Source organism: Muscardinus avellanarius (assembly GCF_963383645.1).
Source record: "Muscardinus avellanarius genome assembly, chromosome: 13".
In the NCBI taxonomy this organism is placed as follows: domain Eukaryota; kingdom Metazoa; phylum Chordata; class Mammalia; order Rodentia; family Gliridae; genus Muscardinus; species Muscardinus avellanarius.
Genome location: NC_137799.1, coordinates 36,457,982 through 36,475,150, shown reverse-complemented (window position 1 = coordinate 36,475,150; position 17,169 = coordinate 36,457,982). Strand labels below are relative to the sequence as shown.

The window sequence follows — 17,169 nt, the reverse complement described above, 5'->3', positions numbered from 1 at the left end:
CTTCTCATCCTGAGTTCCCTCCTGCGACTGACTGACCCAACCAGGCAGAGAGACAGTTGTGGAGTCACTGCTGACAGGTGCCCCGCATTTGACAGCCCTAACATCCCTGGCCAGTGCCACCTGCCTCCCTCTCCAGGGCCACAGCTCTGGCTCAGCCATCATGCCCTTCTGATCAACTCGTGATGGGCTCTCTAACCACCAGCCTCTCTTCTCCCTAATTTGTTCTCTACCCAATAGCCAGACAGAGCTTTTAAAACATTCTAATTACATTGCCCTTCTTTGCTTAAGGCTCTTAACTCCCACAGCTCCCAGGACAAAGTCCAAGCTCCTTGGCCTAACTCACAAATGTCCCTCCCTCTGCTTGCCAACTCTATCTTTCAGGTCCCCTGTATGTGTCCCAGGCTCCTGTGTTTTGTTTGGATACTTGTGGCTTATCCTGTTTTCTGGTCTTTGCTCATGAGCTTTCTTGGCCTGGAGTACCCTTTTCCCTAATGTCTGCTTGTCAGAAACCTAGTTCTTTCAAGTCTCAGGTGATGCCTTCCTGGACAGTGCCTGACCCCTTTCACCACCATACTTTTCTTGCACAGAATTATCAGTGTCTCCACAGCACAGTTCACTGTGCCTGCCAGTTTCCCCGCTAGTCTATCCCACATACCTTCAATTTACACTTAAGAGCCCTAAGCATGGAGGGAGGCAGATCTGGCTTGTCTCCATACCCCAGAGCTCAGCACAGAGCCAGGCACATGCGCTGATCAATGGGATGGGGAAAATCACTTTAGAAGGTCCTATATCCGGGAAGATGGCGACCGAGAAAAGCGGGGCTTAAGAGCCCCGCTAACAACCAATCTCCATTACCACAAAATCAGCGCCTTTCATAGCCTGAAAACACCATCACCAGAGAAACAAAAAAATCACCAGGCTCCAGAGAGAAAGCAGACTGAGAACAGAGCTCAGAGCCACAGAGGAGATAACTGGCCTCACGCCCGAGGACGCGGCAGCAGCGCCATACTGCCGGCGGTAGTGGCAAATTCACCGGCCGGCTACAGCAAGCCGAGGTGAGCCGCTGCGGAACAGCCAGGCGGGATTTCTCGCCGCAGGTAAAATCTAAAGCTCCCAGTGGCTGAGCTCAGCACACGCCGCAGGGATTCAGAGTGGAAATCAAAACCAAGAAGAAATACGCCAGCCTCACTGCCGAGGGCGTGGCAGCGGCGCCATATTGCCACCAGCGGCAGCAGCAGAGAATTCACCGAATCCAGTTCAGCTACATCTGCGTACTTAAGAACAGTGAGTCAAATTGCGGGCCACAGAGGAGAAATCCCAGTACTGTACTCCCTGGGACTTGACCCAGTGGGGGAGTGGCGGTGGCAGAGATATCACACCATAGGAGAACGTGCAACCTGGCACCCCCCACAGTCTAAAGCAGCCTCTATCGACTCTCTGGGTCGGAGACTCTGTAATACAACCCAGTAAAGGAGTAGTGGGGTGTGAGATACTACTGACTCGAGATCCAGAACACCTTAAGGGAAGTCATAGTGACCCAAGGGAAGAACCCAGAGAAGGCACAAACTTCCAAAATCATGGGAAAGAGGAATAATACTGGAGCAATGAATGCCCACAACCCCACAACATCAGAACCCGATAAAACAGAAAATCAGATTTCTAGAAGATCAAATCAGGAAAATAACTGTAGAAATAATAGAAGTGCTTCGAAAAGAACTCAGAGAGAGCCAAAAAGAGATAAAGGATGCAATTAATGAAGTAAAGGCCTCAATTCAAAGCACAAACAACCGATTAGACCACATGGAGAACAGAATCTCGCTCTTAGAAGATGATCATTCCAAAAATGAATGCATAGTTTCTAATCTAGGAAAAAATATCCAACAGCAGGAATATGATATTGAAGAAATATGGGCCCATTTTAAGAGAGCTAACCTAAGAATAATTGGAATAGAGGAGGGAAAAGAAAGTGAAACCAAAGGGATCAACAATCTCTTCAAGGAAGTAATAGCAGAAAATTTTCCAAACATAGAGCAAGAGGTTGATACACAGGTCCAGGAAACTTATAGAACTCCCTTCAGACAGGATCGGAGAAGAGGATCCCCACGCCACATAATTCTCAAAATGACCAATGTGGAAGCCAAGCAGAGAATCTTAAAGGCAACAAAAACAAAGGGCCAAGTGGCATTCAGAGGCAAACCAATTAGAATCACTCCAGACTTCCCAAACCAAGTCATGAGAGCCAGAAGGGCTTGAAGTAACATATTCCAAACTCTGAAAGAAAACAACTTCCAGCCAAAAATTTCTTACCCAGCAAAACTTTCTATCAAATTAGATGGAGAAATAAGAAGCTTCCATGACAAACAGAAACTGAAGGAATTTTTGTCTTCAAAACCAGCACTAGAGAAAATACTCAAAGAGATTAACTACAAAGAAGAAATAGGTAACATACACCAGAACCAGAGAAACAAGAGTTTCCATCCAACAGTCAACTAAGATTGGTTATCTGTGGAGATTCATTACTTATGTTAGTCTTTTACCTATCTCTAAATGGTATTGTTTGCCTTTATTGTTGTTAATTTTTAGGATTTCTAGTTGGAATATTAATATACCTTCAGATATAGCATTTGGAAATATTTTATCCCATTCTATTAGTAACTGTTAACTCTGTTTACATTGTCTTTGGATATACAATACTTTTTTTTATTTTTTAGGGAGTTTGTATACTCTTCTGTTGCCTGTGCCATTGAAATCATATCCAAGAAATCACTGCCAATTTCAGTGTTGTGAGGTTTTATGACCCAGATTTTCTCCTAAAAGTTTATAGTCTTAAGATTTATATTTAGGTCTTTTATCTATTTTGAGTTAATATTGTATATGGGATTAGGTAAGGGTCCAACTTTATTCTTTTCCATGTAATTATTATGTTTCAGCAATATTTAGTTAAAATATTATTATTTCTACCACCAAATGTTCGTGGAAACCTTGTTAAAAATAACTTGACAATATAGGGAAGAATTTATCTCTAGGCTTTTATTTAACTCCAATGGTTTATATATCTGCCTTTAGAATAGTACTACACTGTTTCAATTATTGTAGCTTTATATGGTTTGAAATCAGAAAATATATATCTTCTAGCTTTGTTCTTTTTCAAGATCGTTTTGGGTATCTAGAGTCCATATTCCATATTAGGATAGAGTTTTTTTTCTGAAAAATAAATATATAAATATATGATAGTTTCACCTAAAAAAAATAGAAAAAAAATATTCTCTGGTAAGAAAGAAAGTAAAAAGAAATATTGAAATGTTATCTTTAAGTCATCAAAAGCTTGGTATCAGACAAATGAAACTGTTATGTGAGATTATCATTTTTAATTTTGGATAAATTGCTATAATACTAGATGTCAACCACTAAGCCAAGCATGGGAGGGAGGGATGAGGAGAGAATGGGGTGGGGATCGGGTGGGGGCTGACTGGGCGATGTGTGCATGTATGTCTACAAAAGTTTGTATCCCACTATGATGTATGAATACAGTGCACCAATTAAAAAAAAAAAAAAAGAAGGTCCTATATGCAGCACTCAACACGTGGAAGGAGACACATGACTCGAAACCACATGACTTCTAACATGCCTTTCCTGGCCTGAAATCCCCAATTTCCATGATTTTAACTGAGTTCCCCAGCCTGGTCACCCGCCAACCCCATCAGTAAAAGAGAACCAAACCTGTGGGCATCCAGAGAAGCCGGGTCAGCTGGAGGGTGGGTGGGGTGGGGGAAGGAGGATGGGGATGGTCCTCTCTGATGCTCACAGAACTCTTAGCTGGCTTTCCAATTACATGACAGGTCACTGCTTCTTGACGTGAGCACATTGACCTGGGTTCCACCACAGAGTGTGTGTGTGTGTGTGTGTGTGTGTGTGTGTGTGTGTGTGCGTGCGCGCGCGCATGTGTGCTTGTTCATTCAACATTTACTAGGTACTCACTAGTTCAGACATGCCTAGATGAAGAATCTAGGCTGGTAAGTGAAACCTACCTGTTTATCCACCTAATCCGTGCCAATGCCACCATTAGTTCTCCTTGGCCGCACTGTCAACAAGTGAATCAGAATTCTGACTAAATTTTGATACAGCACTAAGAGGTAGAAAGACTACAGGATTTCATGTGTGAACGACGTCTCTCTAAATGCCTGATCTCGGGCCATTCACTTCATTTATGACTCAATTTCTTCACCTATAAAATGGGTCCCTAGCTGGGTGTGGTGGCCCATGCTTATAATCCCAGCATTTGGGAGGCTGAGACAGGAGGATCGGGGTTCGTGGACAGCCTCCGCTACTTAGTGAGGCTCTTTGCAACTCAGTGAGACCCTGTTTCAAAATAAAGAATAAAAAATCGGGCTGGGGGTGTACCTTTGGGTAGAATACCCCTGGTTTCTATCTCCAATACTGCAAAAAAAAAAAAAAAAAGAAAAAGAAAGAAAGAAAGAAAGAAAGAAAGAAAGAAAGAAAAAAGAAAAGAAAAAAAAATGGGTCCCTTACCGCCTGTGGGAACTCAATGAGGAAATGAACGTGCGTTTGCCAGGGCACTTGCTCCAGCAGCAAAGGGAAGCCGTTCTGTTTACCTTCAAGGTAATAACGCGGCTGGGAGTCTTGACTTCGAAGGTCCCCTCCTCAGCGTCCGCCTTGCAGTCAAACACGGCAGTGGTGAGGTCAATGCTGTCCAAGGGGTTAGCATCCTGGGCAGTCCGCGAGTAATACAGGTGGCATTTCCTCTCGTCGTAGAAGAACCAGCGAGATTTCCAGCCCCGGATGGGCCCTTTGCCGCCAAACTTACTTAAATACCCGCAGAGTTTCTTGGGAGCCGCCTCCAGGGCCCCGGAGCAGCCCGGGGATTCCTCGGGAGGCACCACCTCGGTACCCGTGGCAGAGCCAGGGGGCTCTTCGGCCCGGGACGCAGAAGAGCTAAACTCGGGGGTGTCCTCTCGGGCGCCCTCCATCGCCGCTGGCTGGAGGGACAAGGGGTCTGCAGGAAGGCAGGGACAAATCTGAAACTCCGTCGTTACCTTCGCAGACCGAGACACCTGAGCCGGGGCGGGGCCAGCAGCGGACCCGCCCCCAGGAGAGGCTCGGAACGCGGCTGGCTGCGGCTCGCATTCCTCCCAGACCGCGGCCGGCTGGCCCCGCCCCGCGGCTTGGCCCCGCCTACCGTCACTCGCCGGATACGCCCACTCCTGGCCTTTCCTCGGGTCTCAGCCAGCCATCTTTACTAAGGGCAACTGCGGTGTGCAACACGGGGCTGAGCTCAAAGGCGTGGCGGGGTAGTTTAATCGTGGGGAGAGATGTGGAAAGAGACGCCGGACTCTGCCTACCATGCCTCGTGGCGCGCTTACTAACGCAGAAGGCTGGCGCTGTCTCCCGCCTCACGGGCCACCCGCTTTCCCCCGCAGGTGCCGCGCGGGCCACCGTCGGCGGCGCACCACGCAGCCATTGGCTGAAGGCCTGGGAGCCCCACTTCCGGCGCTGTTCCGGGCCGGCTCCGGGCAGCGCGCGCACCCCGAGCCCGTAGCGCCTGCGATCCCGGCGCGTTTCCCTGTTCCCTTCTTCCTCGATCCTGGCTCCCCTTTTTTTTGCCTCTTTCTAGCGCCCGCCGCGCGGTGTCGGGCATCCAGGCCCGGCTGCTGCGCTGCGGCAATCCTGTGCAAGGGCTCGTTCACTTGGTAAAGAAATAAAGATAACTAGAGCATAAGTAGAGCCCGATATCTTGCCTCATTTTATGTCTTCCCTTAAGACATAATTCTTAATTAAATTTAAGAAATTTAATTCTTAAATTCGACCTCAAAGCGCGTTTCCCGACTAGGGCGGTGCAGCCCATCCCCGCCCATCTCTCTTTATGGACTTGATCTCATTCTTGTCCTTTCTTCACCCCCTCCTGTGACTTTAGCTTCTGCCCTTCTTGGCCCTCCTTAGCGAAATCTTTGTGCGTGGCCTGGGATATTAATGACAGGCGAGGTGGGGTGAAGGCGAGGGTCCTGGAGGCCATTCGTATGGTTTTCAGATTCTTACTCTACAACTTTGAGAAGTTTACTCAAGTCAGTTTTCTCGGCTTTGAAAAGCGCTAACTTCTACTTCTCCCCATCTGGTGGATTTATGGTGAAGCTAGTTTTAGATTTACTTACAGAGACCTCTGGGATTTGTAGTCCTCTGGAAGGGGGGGCGATTGCAACCAGGAAGCATTTCTCCTAAATGCCAGAGGCGATCTCTTAATTTGTTATTCATTTTCTCGTTTTTAATAGGCATTTGCCATTCATACCTATTTTTGTTCACCCACAAAATCTGAATCCACACCTATTTACCTCTGGAATTGTTTGATAACTAAATAAAACAATGTACGAGATTTCCTTCATACAGAAGGTGGGACCGAATAAGTGGTCTATAAACATTAGCTTTAATCAAAAGTCAATAATGTAGAACTCAAGGCATAAAGCAGTAAGCCACAAAGGGTGGTGGGTTATATACTAGAATTAACACCATTGAAAACTCGGAAATACAACTGCAACGGGAGAGATTTATCTACTTGTTTATCAGCACGAGGATCGAACTTAGGGACATCTCCAAGTTACACCCTCATCCCTTTTTAGTTTTAATTTTGAAACAGGGTCTTGCTAAGTTGTTAAGGGTCTCACTACATTGCTGAGGTTGGCCTGGAACCTGAGATCCTCATATTTCAGTCTCCCAACTACTGGGATCACAGGCATGTGCCACCATACCTGGCTGAAATGGGAGGTTTTTAACATGCCGCTTTTATTTTGCTTTGTAAGATTTACAAAAAAATAAACACTAGGAGATTAGAATGCTATATATAAAGAATGACTTAAGTAGAGAATATATAGGTTTTTATATTATGCCCATGTAAAAATTTTTTATCTAAAAAAAGTGGGATTTGTGCAAATATTTTGGCTACACTATATGGCTATTTGAAAATAATATAAAAAGCTTAACCACATAATTTAATCTCTTGAAAATAAAAACACATTTTCTAAATAACTGTTGGGCAAAAAGGCTAACGGAGTTGCCATTATAAAGCATTTGGTGGGGAGAGTGGAAGACAATAAAAACATATGTACTAAACTCAGCACTGACTACTTAATCACTAGATTTTCATTTGCTGATGACAACTTTTCTGGGCCTTGGTTTTCTCATTTTTAACATAGGAAACATAAGATCCACTCAGGATATCCTGCTCAATGTTTGTGAAGACCAAAAGACAATGAAGGAAAAGTTTGATTTGGTATCCCACACCTGCGCTAATACCAACATGCTCAGGGTTGCTCCAGGGGAAAAAGAAAATGAAAAAGTTTCATGTTTTAGGGTCCGGGACATTAGAAGGGAATCCCTGTTGATCCAGATGCATCAACTGCTTTATATCCTAATGGATGGACTTCTGGTCATTTTATCAAAATACGGTCATTATTATTCCCCCTCTTGCTTCTACTATTAGCTGTAAGCAAGAAGTTGTCAAAAGGCGACATCTTGTGGTCTTTATGAGTCCTGCCCTTGGCATACTTCCTATTCTCAAGATCGTTTGCTAGGGGACTAGAAAACACCATGCAGTAAGTACCCCTAACCCTTAACATATCCCAAACAAGCAGGTTACTAATTTGACACCTTTAATGCATTTTGTGGTACACACCTGTAACTTGGGGGCTGAGACAGGAGGGTTACAGGTTTGAGGCAAACATCAACAGTTCAGCAAGGCTCTCAGCAACTTAGTGATACTCTATTTCAAACTGGAAAAAAAAAAAAAAGGTGGGCGTGATGATGCACGCTTGTAAATACCAGTTCTTGGGAGGCTGAGACAAATGATCCTAGGTTCGAGGACAGCCATGGCAAGTAGTGGGACTCTCCTTAACCTAGGGAGACCCTGTTTCAAAATAAAAATTAAGAAACAGGGCTGGAGTTGTAGCTTGGAGGTAGAATACCTCTGGGTTCAAACCCCAGTAACCACAAAAATAAATAAATAATAAAAATACAGTAGGGCTGAAGGTATAGCTCAGAGGTACAATGCTCCTGGGTTCAATCCCCAGTACCACCCCCCCAGAAAAAAAATTGATATATTTTAAATATTCCTTTAACCGACTTGCTTATTTATTCATTATAGTGAATGACAGAAACTGGTTTTCTATCAAAAGCATGCATCTGTCTTCATTATCAGTTTAATATACACATTAATAAAGCATTATACTTCAAATTATTTTAAGTTATCTTCCAAGTCAATGTTTTGTGTTTGCTTACTATTAGGTACTTTTATTTCTTTTATTAAGGAAGGAGTAGCAAGCTGGGCCTGGTGACACATACTTGTAATTCCAGTTCTTGGGAGGACTAGGCAGGAGGATCCCAGATTCAAGGCCAGCCTCAATAATTTAGGTATATCCTATTTCAAAATAAAAAGGACTGGAGGTGTAGCTCAGAGGTAGAATGCCCCTGGATTCAATATCTAGTACAAAAGAAGATGGAGGAGGAGGAGGAGGAGGAGGAGGAGGAGGAGGAGGAGGAGGAGGTTGCTTACATAAATATGATTATGCAGTTTTATTGAAAATTTATTTTAAAATTGGGCTTTCTAGTTAGCAAAAATATATATTTTGTATACTTTCTCTTTTTGTATATTTTCTTTTTGATTTTGGTACTGGGGTTGAACCTACCTCTGAGCTATACTCCCAGACCTTTTAATTTTATATTTGAAAACAGGGCCTCCCTAAATTGCTGAGGCTGGCCTTGAACCTGTGATCCTCCGACCTCAACCTCCCAAGTCCTGGGATTGCAGGCGTACACCACGAGGCCAGACTCTATCAGATTCTTTCTAACGTATCTACTTGTTAAGAATTTAGATCTGGAACGCCCTCAAAGGCTCCTGTGTTGAAGGCTTGGCTCCAATGCAGCAGTGTTCATAGGTGGAGCTTGGGGAAGTGACCGGGTCATGAGGGCAGTCACTTCATCAATGGATTGACCCACTCGTGGGTCCATAGCTGGACGCACTGCTGGGACACAGTGGGCACTGCAGGATGTGGGACCTAGTTGAATGGAGTGGGTCCTTCGGGGAGCACGACCTTGGGGACTCTGTTTTATTCCCTGTCCCCACCCCCACCCCAACTTCCTGGCTGCTCTGAGGTAGGTGAGCTGCTTTCCTCAACCATGCCCTCTGCGATGAGCTTCTGCCTCGGAGCCGGCCAACCGTGGGCTGAAACCAATGACACTGCACCCAATATGAATCTTTCCTCCTCGAAATTGGCTTTCTCGGGCATTTCGTCACGGTGATGGAAAACTACACACCATGTATTTTCTATTGATGTGATGGAAAACTACACACCATGTATTTTCTATTGATAATAAGCTCAAAGAATTCACGTTTCACATGCATGATTTTCAAATACATATGTTTTAAAGGAATTAGGTTCATTTAAACCCACAAATCAGCCGGGCATGGTGGCACACACTTGTAATCCCCGCACTTGGGAGGCTGAGACAGGAGGATCACACAGGTTTGAAGCCAGCCTCAGCTACTTAGTGAGACCCTGTTTCCAAATAAAATATAAAATAGGTCTTGGAGTATAGCCGGGATATAGAAAGCCTCTGGGACCACCCCCAGTACCACCAAAACAAACAAACAAACAAACAAACCCACTAATCATCCAGGCGTGGCACACGCCTGTAATCCCAGTACTTGGGAGGCTGAGACAGGAGGATCAAAGGTTCACGGACAGCCTCAGCAACACGTGAGGCCCTCTGCAACTTAGTGAGTAGTGAGACCCTGTTTTAAAATAAAGAATAAAAAATTGGGCTTGGGGTGGATCTCACAGTTAGAATGCCCCTGGCTTTAATCCCCAGTAATACACACACACACACACACACACACACACACACACACACACCACTTGCAAATAGGAGTTATTAGTTTTCCTGTAAAACAAGAAATTGGACAACAGTGATTTTCAAAAACTGGAGGAGAAATAATCTTTAGTTTTACATGTTTGCCTTATAATATGATTTCAGAGGCCAAAATGGGCTCTCCAAGCTACTTGGCAGACCTTTGTAGTAAACGACCATTCCATCACTCAAATCTTGCTTGACTGAACATAATGGAAATTCAATCCCACATGTCAAATACCAGGCTTAGTTATAGAATCTTGAAAGAAATCACCTGACACCTCATGTCATGGAATACTCTTCTATTTTCTTTTCCATTTCAAATTCTGATTGTGAAAAAGATTCTGCAAAAGTCTTAGTTATAGGAAAACATGTTCAAAATATTTTGTAACTTTTTTATTGCAGTGGTGGGAATTGAATCCAGAGCCTTCCACATTCTAGGCAAGCTATTGAGCTACGTCCCCAGACCATTATAATAATAATAATAATAATAATAATAATTATTATTATTATTATTATTTTGTGTGTGGTGGTACTAGGGGTGGAATCCAGGGGCTTTTCTACCTCCGGGCTATCCTCCCAGAGCTATTTTCTATTTTATTTGGAAACAGGATCTCACTAAGTTGCTGGGAGCCTCACTAAGTAGCTGAGGCTGGCTTTGAACCCGTGAGATCCTCCTGTCTTAGCCTCCCAAGAGCTGGGATTACAAGCGTGCGCCACCACGCCTGGCCATTATTTTGTGTTTTAAAGAACAAGAAAACACAGAGAATCCTTTTAGTTTAATTGTCTCAAAATTATAAGCCAGAGAAACGAGAACTAAACTTCAGGGTTTTATGTTCTTGATATGCTTGGCAAGAAACGTAGTAACATCATATAGTGAATGGACAAAGGAAATTCCATGCAAAATTATAGATCAAATATTGGCGATAGCTCTATAACTTTTCTAGTATCTCTGGAGCCAGTATTTGGACTTAAATTCTGGCTTCATCACTTACTAGCTGGGTAATGTTGGACAAGTAACTTAGCCTCTCAGTTCCCGAGTTTCTTCATCTGTATAAATGAGGATAGTTGTAATGCCTATCCCAAAGTGTTATTAAAAATATTATGTGAGATAAAATATGTCAAGTGCTTAGCCCAGTGTCTGTCTCATAGTAATTATTTAATGAACTCATACAGTGACATATACATTTTTTTTGATACTAGGAATTGAACCTAGGGACATTCTACCTCTGAGCTCTACCCCCAGCCTTATTTTATTTTGAAACAGGGTTTGGAATTACAGCACAAACAATCACTGGGATTACTGATATGTGCCTCCACACCTTATGACAGACACCTTTAAATCTAGCTACTAAAGAGGTTGAGGCAGGAGGATTACAAGTTTGAGGTCACTTAGTGAAATCTCATCTTAAAATAAAAATAGAAAAGGTAGTTCAGTGACAGAGCATCCCTGTGTTAAGTTCCCAGTCCTCCCCCACCCCAAAGAAGTCATTTGATGAATGTTAGTCATTAATATTTAGCAATCTAGAGACCATTGGTTCACTTAGCTAGCAGGAAACTTCCAACACTCATTCAATCCAGGTCACTGTCTAAGCTCTCCTGTTTTTATTCCAGGCTGGCCTGAAAGTGGCTGGGTCAGGAGGGCAGTCACTTCAGGCTAGCTTTTCATAGTTTTTCTATTTTTGCTGGTTTCATTAACTGGGAGGCTTTGAGCTCTCCTAAATAGGATTCAACTAGATAGCACTGTTCCTTTAACAAGGAATAATGGCCCATTAAAAAAGTAAAAAGGGGCCGGGCATGGTGGCGCAGGCTTGTAATCCCAGCATTGGGGAGGCAGAGACTGGAGGATCAAGGTTCCTGGACAGCCTCAGCTACTTAGTGTGGCCCTCCGCAACTTAGTGAGACCTTGTTTCAAACTAAAGAATAAAGAATAGGGCAGGACGTGTGTGACTCAGAGGTCGAATGCCCCTGGGTTCCATCCCCAGACCCGCAAAAAAAAAAAAAAAAAAAAAAAAAGTAAGAAGGGACTGGAGATGAAGCTCAGTGGTAGGAAACTTGCCTCGCACACACAGAGACCAGGGCTTCATCCCCAGCACTGCAAAACAAAACAAAACAAAACAACAAAACAAAACAAACCGTACAATGGCCATCGTCCTGAAGAGGTGGCCTAGCTTCCTGACAGCTGCCACAAGTCCCAGGCGCTGCCTTTCTCCTCTCCACGGGGTGTCTGCGAGCCCAGACCGAGGGCCATGTGCAGATGGTCTCTTGGTGACCTGCTGTGCAGTCCACACCCGGCAAATCTTCAGGGCAGCTCATAATGGCAGGCGCAGGGAAAGAGGGATAATTGAGGCGAACCCAGCTCTATACCATTGCTTCAGATGAAGGTTGAGAGCCACAGAATGTAAGAGCAAGTCACCCACTCAGATGCCTACAGAGAGAAGGCAGGTAATAATAGGTACGAGTGCAGGGGGCTGGGCGTAAAGGAAAAAAGCCCTGCGGTGCAGGCAGAATGCTAAATGTCAATCGACACTAGGATGTGGGTATTAATAGGGAGTGGTGGAGGCTGATTGAACCATAGAACACATGACCTATATAGAGAAGGCCCCCTACTCAACTCTGTTCTGTTTTCACAGAAAAACCAGAAATGCAGATTTTATTTAAATAATAATAACAACAACATAAATACTTTGTAGGCAAACACTGTACAAGAAAAGAAAACACATTTCCTATGAAACACATTTCCCGAATAGGACACGCATGTCCCTAGTTTGCAACGTGTAAAACATGAGTTTTTGGACTTACCTATTCCCATCTCTCCCACTGTCTCCCTGTTTGAACCTTCCCTGGTGGGGTGGTCCCTTCCTGGCCAGGCTCTCCATTCCATCACGAAACATTATGTTTACTAAATTCAAGTTGCCTTGGGCTGCAGTATGTCCGCCTTTGTTCCTTTGGAAAGATCTTAGCCTTTTTGTTCCTGTTGCTGTAACAAAATACCTGAGGCTAGGTACTTGGTAAAGCAAAGAAGTTTATTTAGCGCACAGTTTTGGACTCTGGAAGTCTAAGATTGGGCAGTCCTGTTTGGCTTCTCCTGAGAGCCTCCCTGGCTACAGCTCAGTACGGCAGGAAAGCAGCAATAGAAATGGTCACTTGTAGAAGGTGCCAAGCACATGGAATGGCCTCACTTTATAACTATCCATTCTTGTAGGAACTAACCAGGGTTTTGTAAGAGCTACATTAATCCTTTCCCCAGTGGCAACCATCAGTCTCACCGCTTCTTTTAAATTTTTTAAAACATTTTTTATTTTTATTTCTTGCAGTACTGGGGATGGAATCCAGGGGTATTCTACCTCCATGCCATATCCTCAGCCTTATTTTTTATTCTTTATTTTGAGACAAGGTCTCACTGAGTTGCAGAGAGCCTCACTAAGTAGTAGCTGAGGTTGTACTTGAAATGCGATCCTCCTGTCTCAGCCTCCCAAATGCTAGGATTATAAACTTACACCACTACACCTGGCTAGGTCTCACCTCTTAAGAGAGTTTAACCATTTCTCACATCCCACACTGGACACCATCTCAGGAAGTAAGGCACTCCTCCCTTTTTTCTTAGTGTTGGAGATTGAACCCACGGGTATTCTACTCCTGACTACAGCCTCAGTCCTATTTTCTTTTTTAATTTTGTAACAGGGTCTCACTAGGTTGCTGTGGCTGGTCTTAAACCCGTGACCCTCCTGTTTCAGCCTCCCTAGTACTAGGATTACAGGTGCGCACCACCATGGCAGCTCAAGGTAACCCGCTTGACATACGCTGACCTCCCACTGGTGGCCATTTCATCATGCTGTGCCTTCCCACTGACCCCAAGTCTCCTTTGACCTGTGACACCCATGAGATGGCCTTTAGTCCTGTCCCATTCAGCCCCCTCTTCCAGAACTGCTCCTTCAGAAACCTCATGACTAGTCAGGCGTGGTGTCACATGCCTGTAATCCCACTATTGGGGAGGCTGAGATAGGAGGGTCACAGGTTCAAAGCCAGCCGCGGCAACTTAGAGAGGCTCTCAGCAACCTAAGTGAGACCCTGTTTCCAAATAAGAAATAAAATCAGGCTGGAAGTGTAGCTTGGAGGTAGAATGCCTCTGGGTTCAATCCCCAATCCCAGGACCAAAAAAAAAAAAAAAAAAAAAAAAGAAACCCCAGAACTGGAGGTCTGTTTGCAGGACAAACAATCAAACAACAATGCAACACTTTGTACCTTCTGTCTCCCAGTGGGGACTTCCGCCCTGCAGAGTTACATCCCCCTTTGTCCTGTGGCCCTGAGAATTGAACCCAGTGCCTCACACGTGCTGGGCAGGTGGCCTGTCATGAGCGACTCCAGCCCCACATGGTGTTGTTTTGGGGTGACTGGGGAAGGGAAAGGAAAGCTCTCACATCTACAAAGCCGTGTGGGACAGGGAGGAGTTTTGCTGGGAAGGGCATTTCCTTTGAGGAGACACATGGGCTTCTGTGAGATGTTGGGTTCCTGGGTGATCTGGGACCTCAGATGCTCTGAGCACAGCAGTGAGGCGGGGAAGCCCTCCCAGGAAGAGGGAGAAGCCAGCCAGCCAGGCTGCGGGAGGCCAGATGGGTGCCAGGCATATCCAGGGAACATAAGGAGGGATGGGCAGGATCGAGACCCCTGAGAAGTGTGGAACCCAAGCTGCCGGCCTTGCAAGGGTGTGAGCGGTCCTGCTGGCATGTTTCCCAAGGCTGAAGAGCCCAGCCCCTGTCCCCATCATGCCCTTTCAGAACATCTTAGGAGGTGCTGGGGGCAGGGTGGTGCCTCAGGATGTGGGGGCTGGGGCTGTCTGTGGATGGGGGAGCAGCTACATGTTTAGGGACAAAAGTTCCTCAGCTTTGAAGGCTCTCACTGAGTAGACTTTTCCATGGCTCCTTAGGGCTAAATGGCTATACATTTATGAATATAAATATGTGAGTGTGTGCAATTTTTTTAAAACAAAAATGTTAGCATCTCACAGTCCCTCCATTAATATCATGTCATAGAGATCCTTATAAGCAATATATATGCCAATTGTATTGCCCATAAACAAGTGACCAGAGACGTTAGTAAAAGAAAGTATAAAGGTAATAAAGAGCACACATTAATAAAATAGTAAAGAGCTGGGCGTGGTGGTGCACGCTTGTAATCCCCGCGCTTGGGAGGCGGACACAGGAGGATCGCGCAGGTTCGAAGCCAGCCACGCTGGCCTGAGACCCTGTTTCCAAATAAAAATATAAAAATAGGTCTGGGATTGTAGCCCGGAGGTAGAAGGGTTTCCAAGAACCCCAGTACCACCAAAATAAATAAATAAATAAATAAATAAATAAATAAATAAATAAATAAAAAATAAAATAGTAAAGAAACGCAGTAGAGATGCTCAACCAAACCCAAATTTATATTTTTGAAAGGACCAATAAAGGGCGGGTATGGTATTACATGCCTGTAATCCCAGTACTTGGGAGGCTGAGACAGGAGGATCACAGGTTCAAGGATAGCCTCAGTGACTTAGTAAGGCCCTCAGCAATGTAGTGAGTTCTTTTCTTTCTTTCTCTCTCTTCTTCCTTTCTTTCATTTTTTTGTGGTGCTAGGTATTAGACCCAGGGGCATTCTGAGCTATACCATCAGGCCTATTTTATTTTTTTATTTAGAAATGGGAGTTTTAATACATTGATGCAAGCTACACTGATTTGCTGAGGTTGGCTTTGAACCTGTGATCCTCCTGTTTCAACCTTCCAGAATGCCTCTGGGTTTAATACCCAGTAACACACACACACACACACACACACACACACACACACACACACACACTCCCTCTCTCTTTCTCTTTCTCTCTCTCTCTCTCTCTCTCTCTATATATATATATATATATATATATATATATATATATATATTAGTAATTTAACCAAGAGAAAGACAAAGAAGTAAACAATATTAGGTATGAAAATGAGATATAACTACAAATGCAGATATTAAGTAATAAGTAAACAATATAAACAACTCTATGCTAACACATTTGACAACTCCCATGAAATAGTCAGGTTTTTAGGGAAAGCAAATTTGGAAAACACACTCATAAAGAAAAAGAAAATCAAAATCCAACAAACCTATAACAACTGAAGATATTGAACTAATAGTTCAATATCCAGCAGGTCTATTTTGTTTTGTTTTACAGATTCAAAAAGCACCTGCTAGCCGGGCGTGGTGGCGCACGCTTGTAATCCCCGCAGGCTGAGACAGGAGGATCGCACAGGTTCAAAGTCAGCCTCAGCTGGCTTAAGAGACCTTGTTTCCAAATAAAATATAAAATGGCCTGGGAGTGTAGGCCGGAGGTAGATGGCCCCTGGGTTCCATCCCCAGTACCACCACCAAAAAAAAAAAAAAAAAAAAGGAAAGCACCTGCTAGCTAGGCATGAAGGTCCATGCCTGTAATTCCAGATGTGCTGAGACAGGAGGATCACAGATTTAAGAACAGCCTTAGCTACCTAGTGAGACATGTTTCAAAATAAAAAGTAAAAAAGGATGGGGGTGTAGAATGCTCCTGGCTTAAAAAAAAAAAAAAAAAAAGGAAGCATCTGCTAGTTTACCCAAGCATTCAAAAAAGTGATTGTTCTAGCTGTTCATGGTGACACATGCTTGTAATCTCAGTACTAGGGAGGCTGAGACAGGAGGATCACAGGTTCACTGGATTGAACCCAGCTACTTAGTGAGGTCCTCCATGACTTAGTGAGACCCTGTTTCAAAAATAAAAGAATAAAGAATAAAAAATAGGGCTGGGAGTGTAGTCTGGAGGTAAAATGCCCCTGAGTTCAAGCTCTAGTACCGAAAAAAAAAAAAAAAAGCGGTTGTTTTAATTGTACAGAAATTCTTTCAGAGACTAGAAAATGAGGAGACTTCCTCCACTTCATTTTGTAAGGCTCATGGAACCCTGTTTTCAAAATCAGAATGAAAAGGAAAAGCCCAGGTCAACTTTATTCATGATCTTAGGTGCAAAAACCCTAAACCAAAGAGCAGTAGAAGCTCGTGTCCACACAAAATGGACAGTGGTTGGGCAGCTGCAGCAAGAAATTTAGAAAGAGGAGTTTAAAGTATGAGCTTCCTGTGGGGGAAAAAAAAAAAAGCACCTGCTAGCTGGGTATGAAGGCCCATGCCTGTAATCCCAGATGTCTTTTCCTGTGGTGCTGGGGATTGAACCCAGGATTTAGGCGTGCTGGGCAAGAGCTCTACCCA

At 44.2% G+C, this 17,169-nt stretch overlaps 1 protein-coding gene across 1 annotated transcript in view; it reads right to left on the bottom strand.

The window, feature by feature from the left end:
- The window catches only part of TBC1D2 (TBC1 domain family member 2), a gene marked incomplete at both ends in the record, with an annotated part of 50,038 nt that extends 45,050 nt beyond the window's left edge, over nucleotides 1-4,988 (bottom strand). The window contains one exon of the mRNA XM_080709167.1: nucleotides 4,614-4,988. Within this exon, the coding sequence (XP_080565293.1) occupies nucleotides 4,614-4,988 (375 nt within the window). The remainder of the gene's footprint in view (nucleotides 1-4,613) is intronic.
- Nucleotides 4,989-17,169: the final 12,181 nt, after the last annotated feature.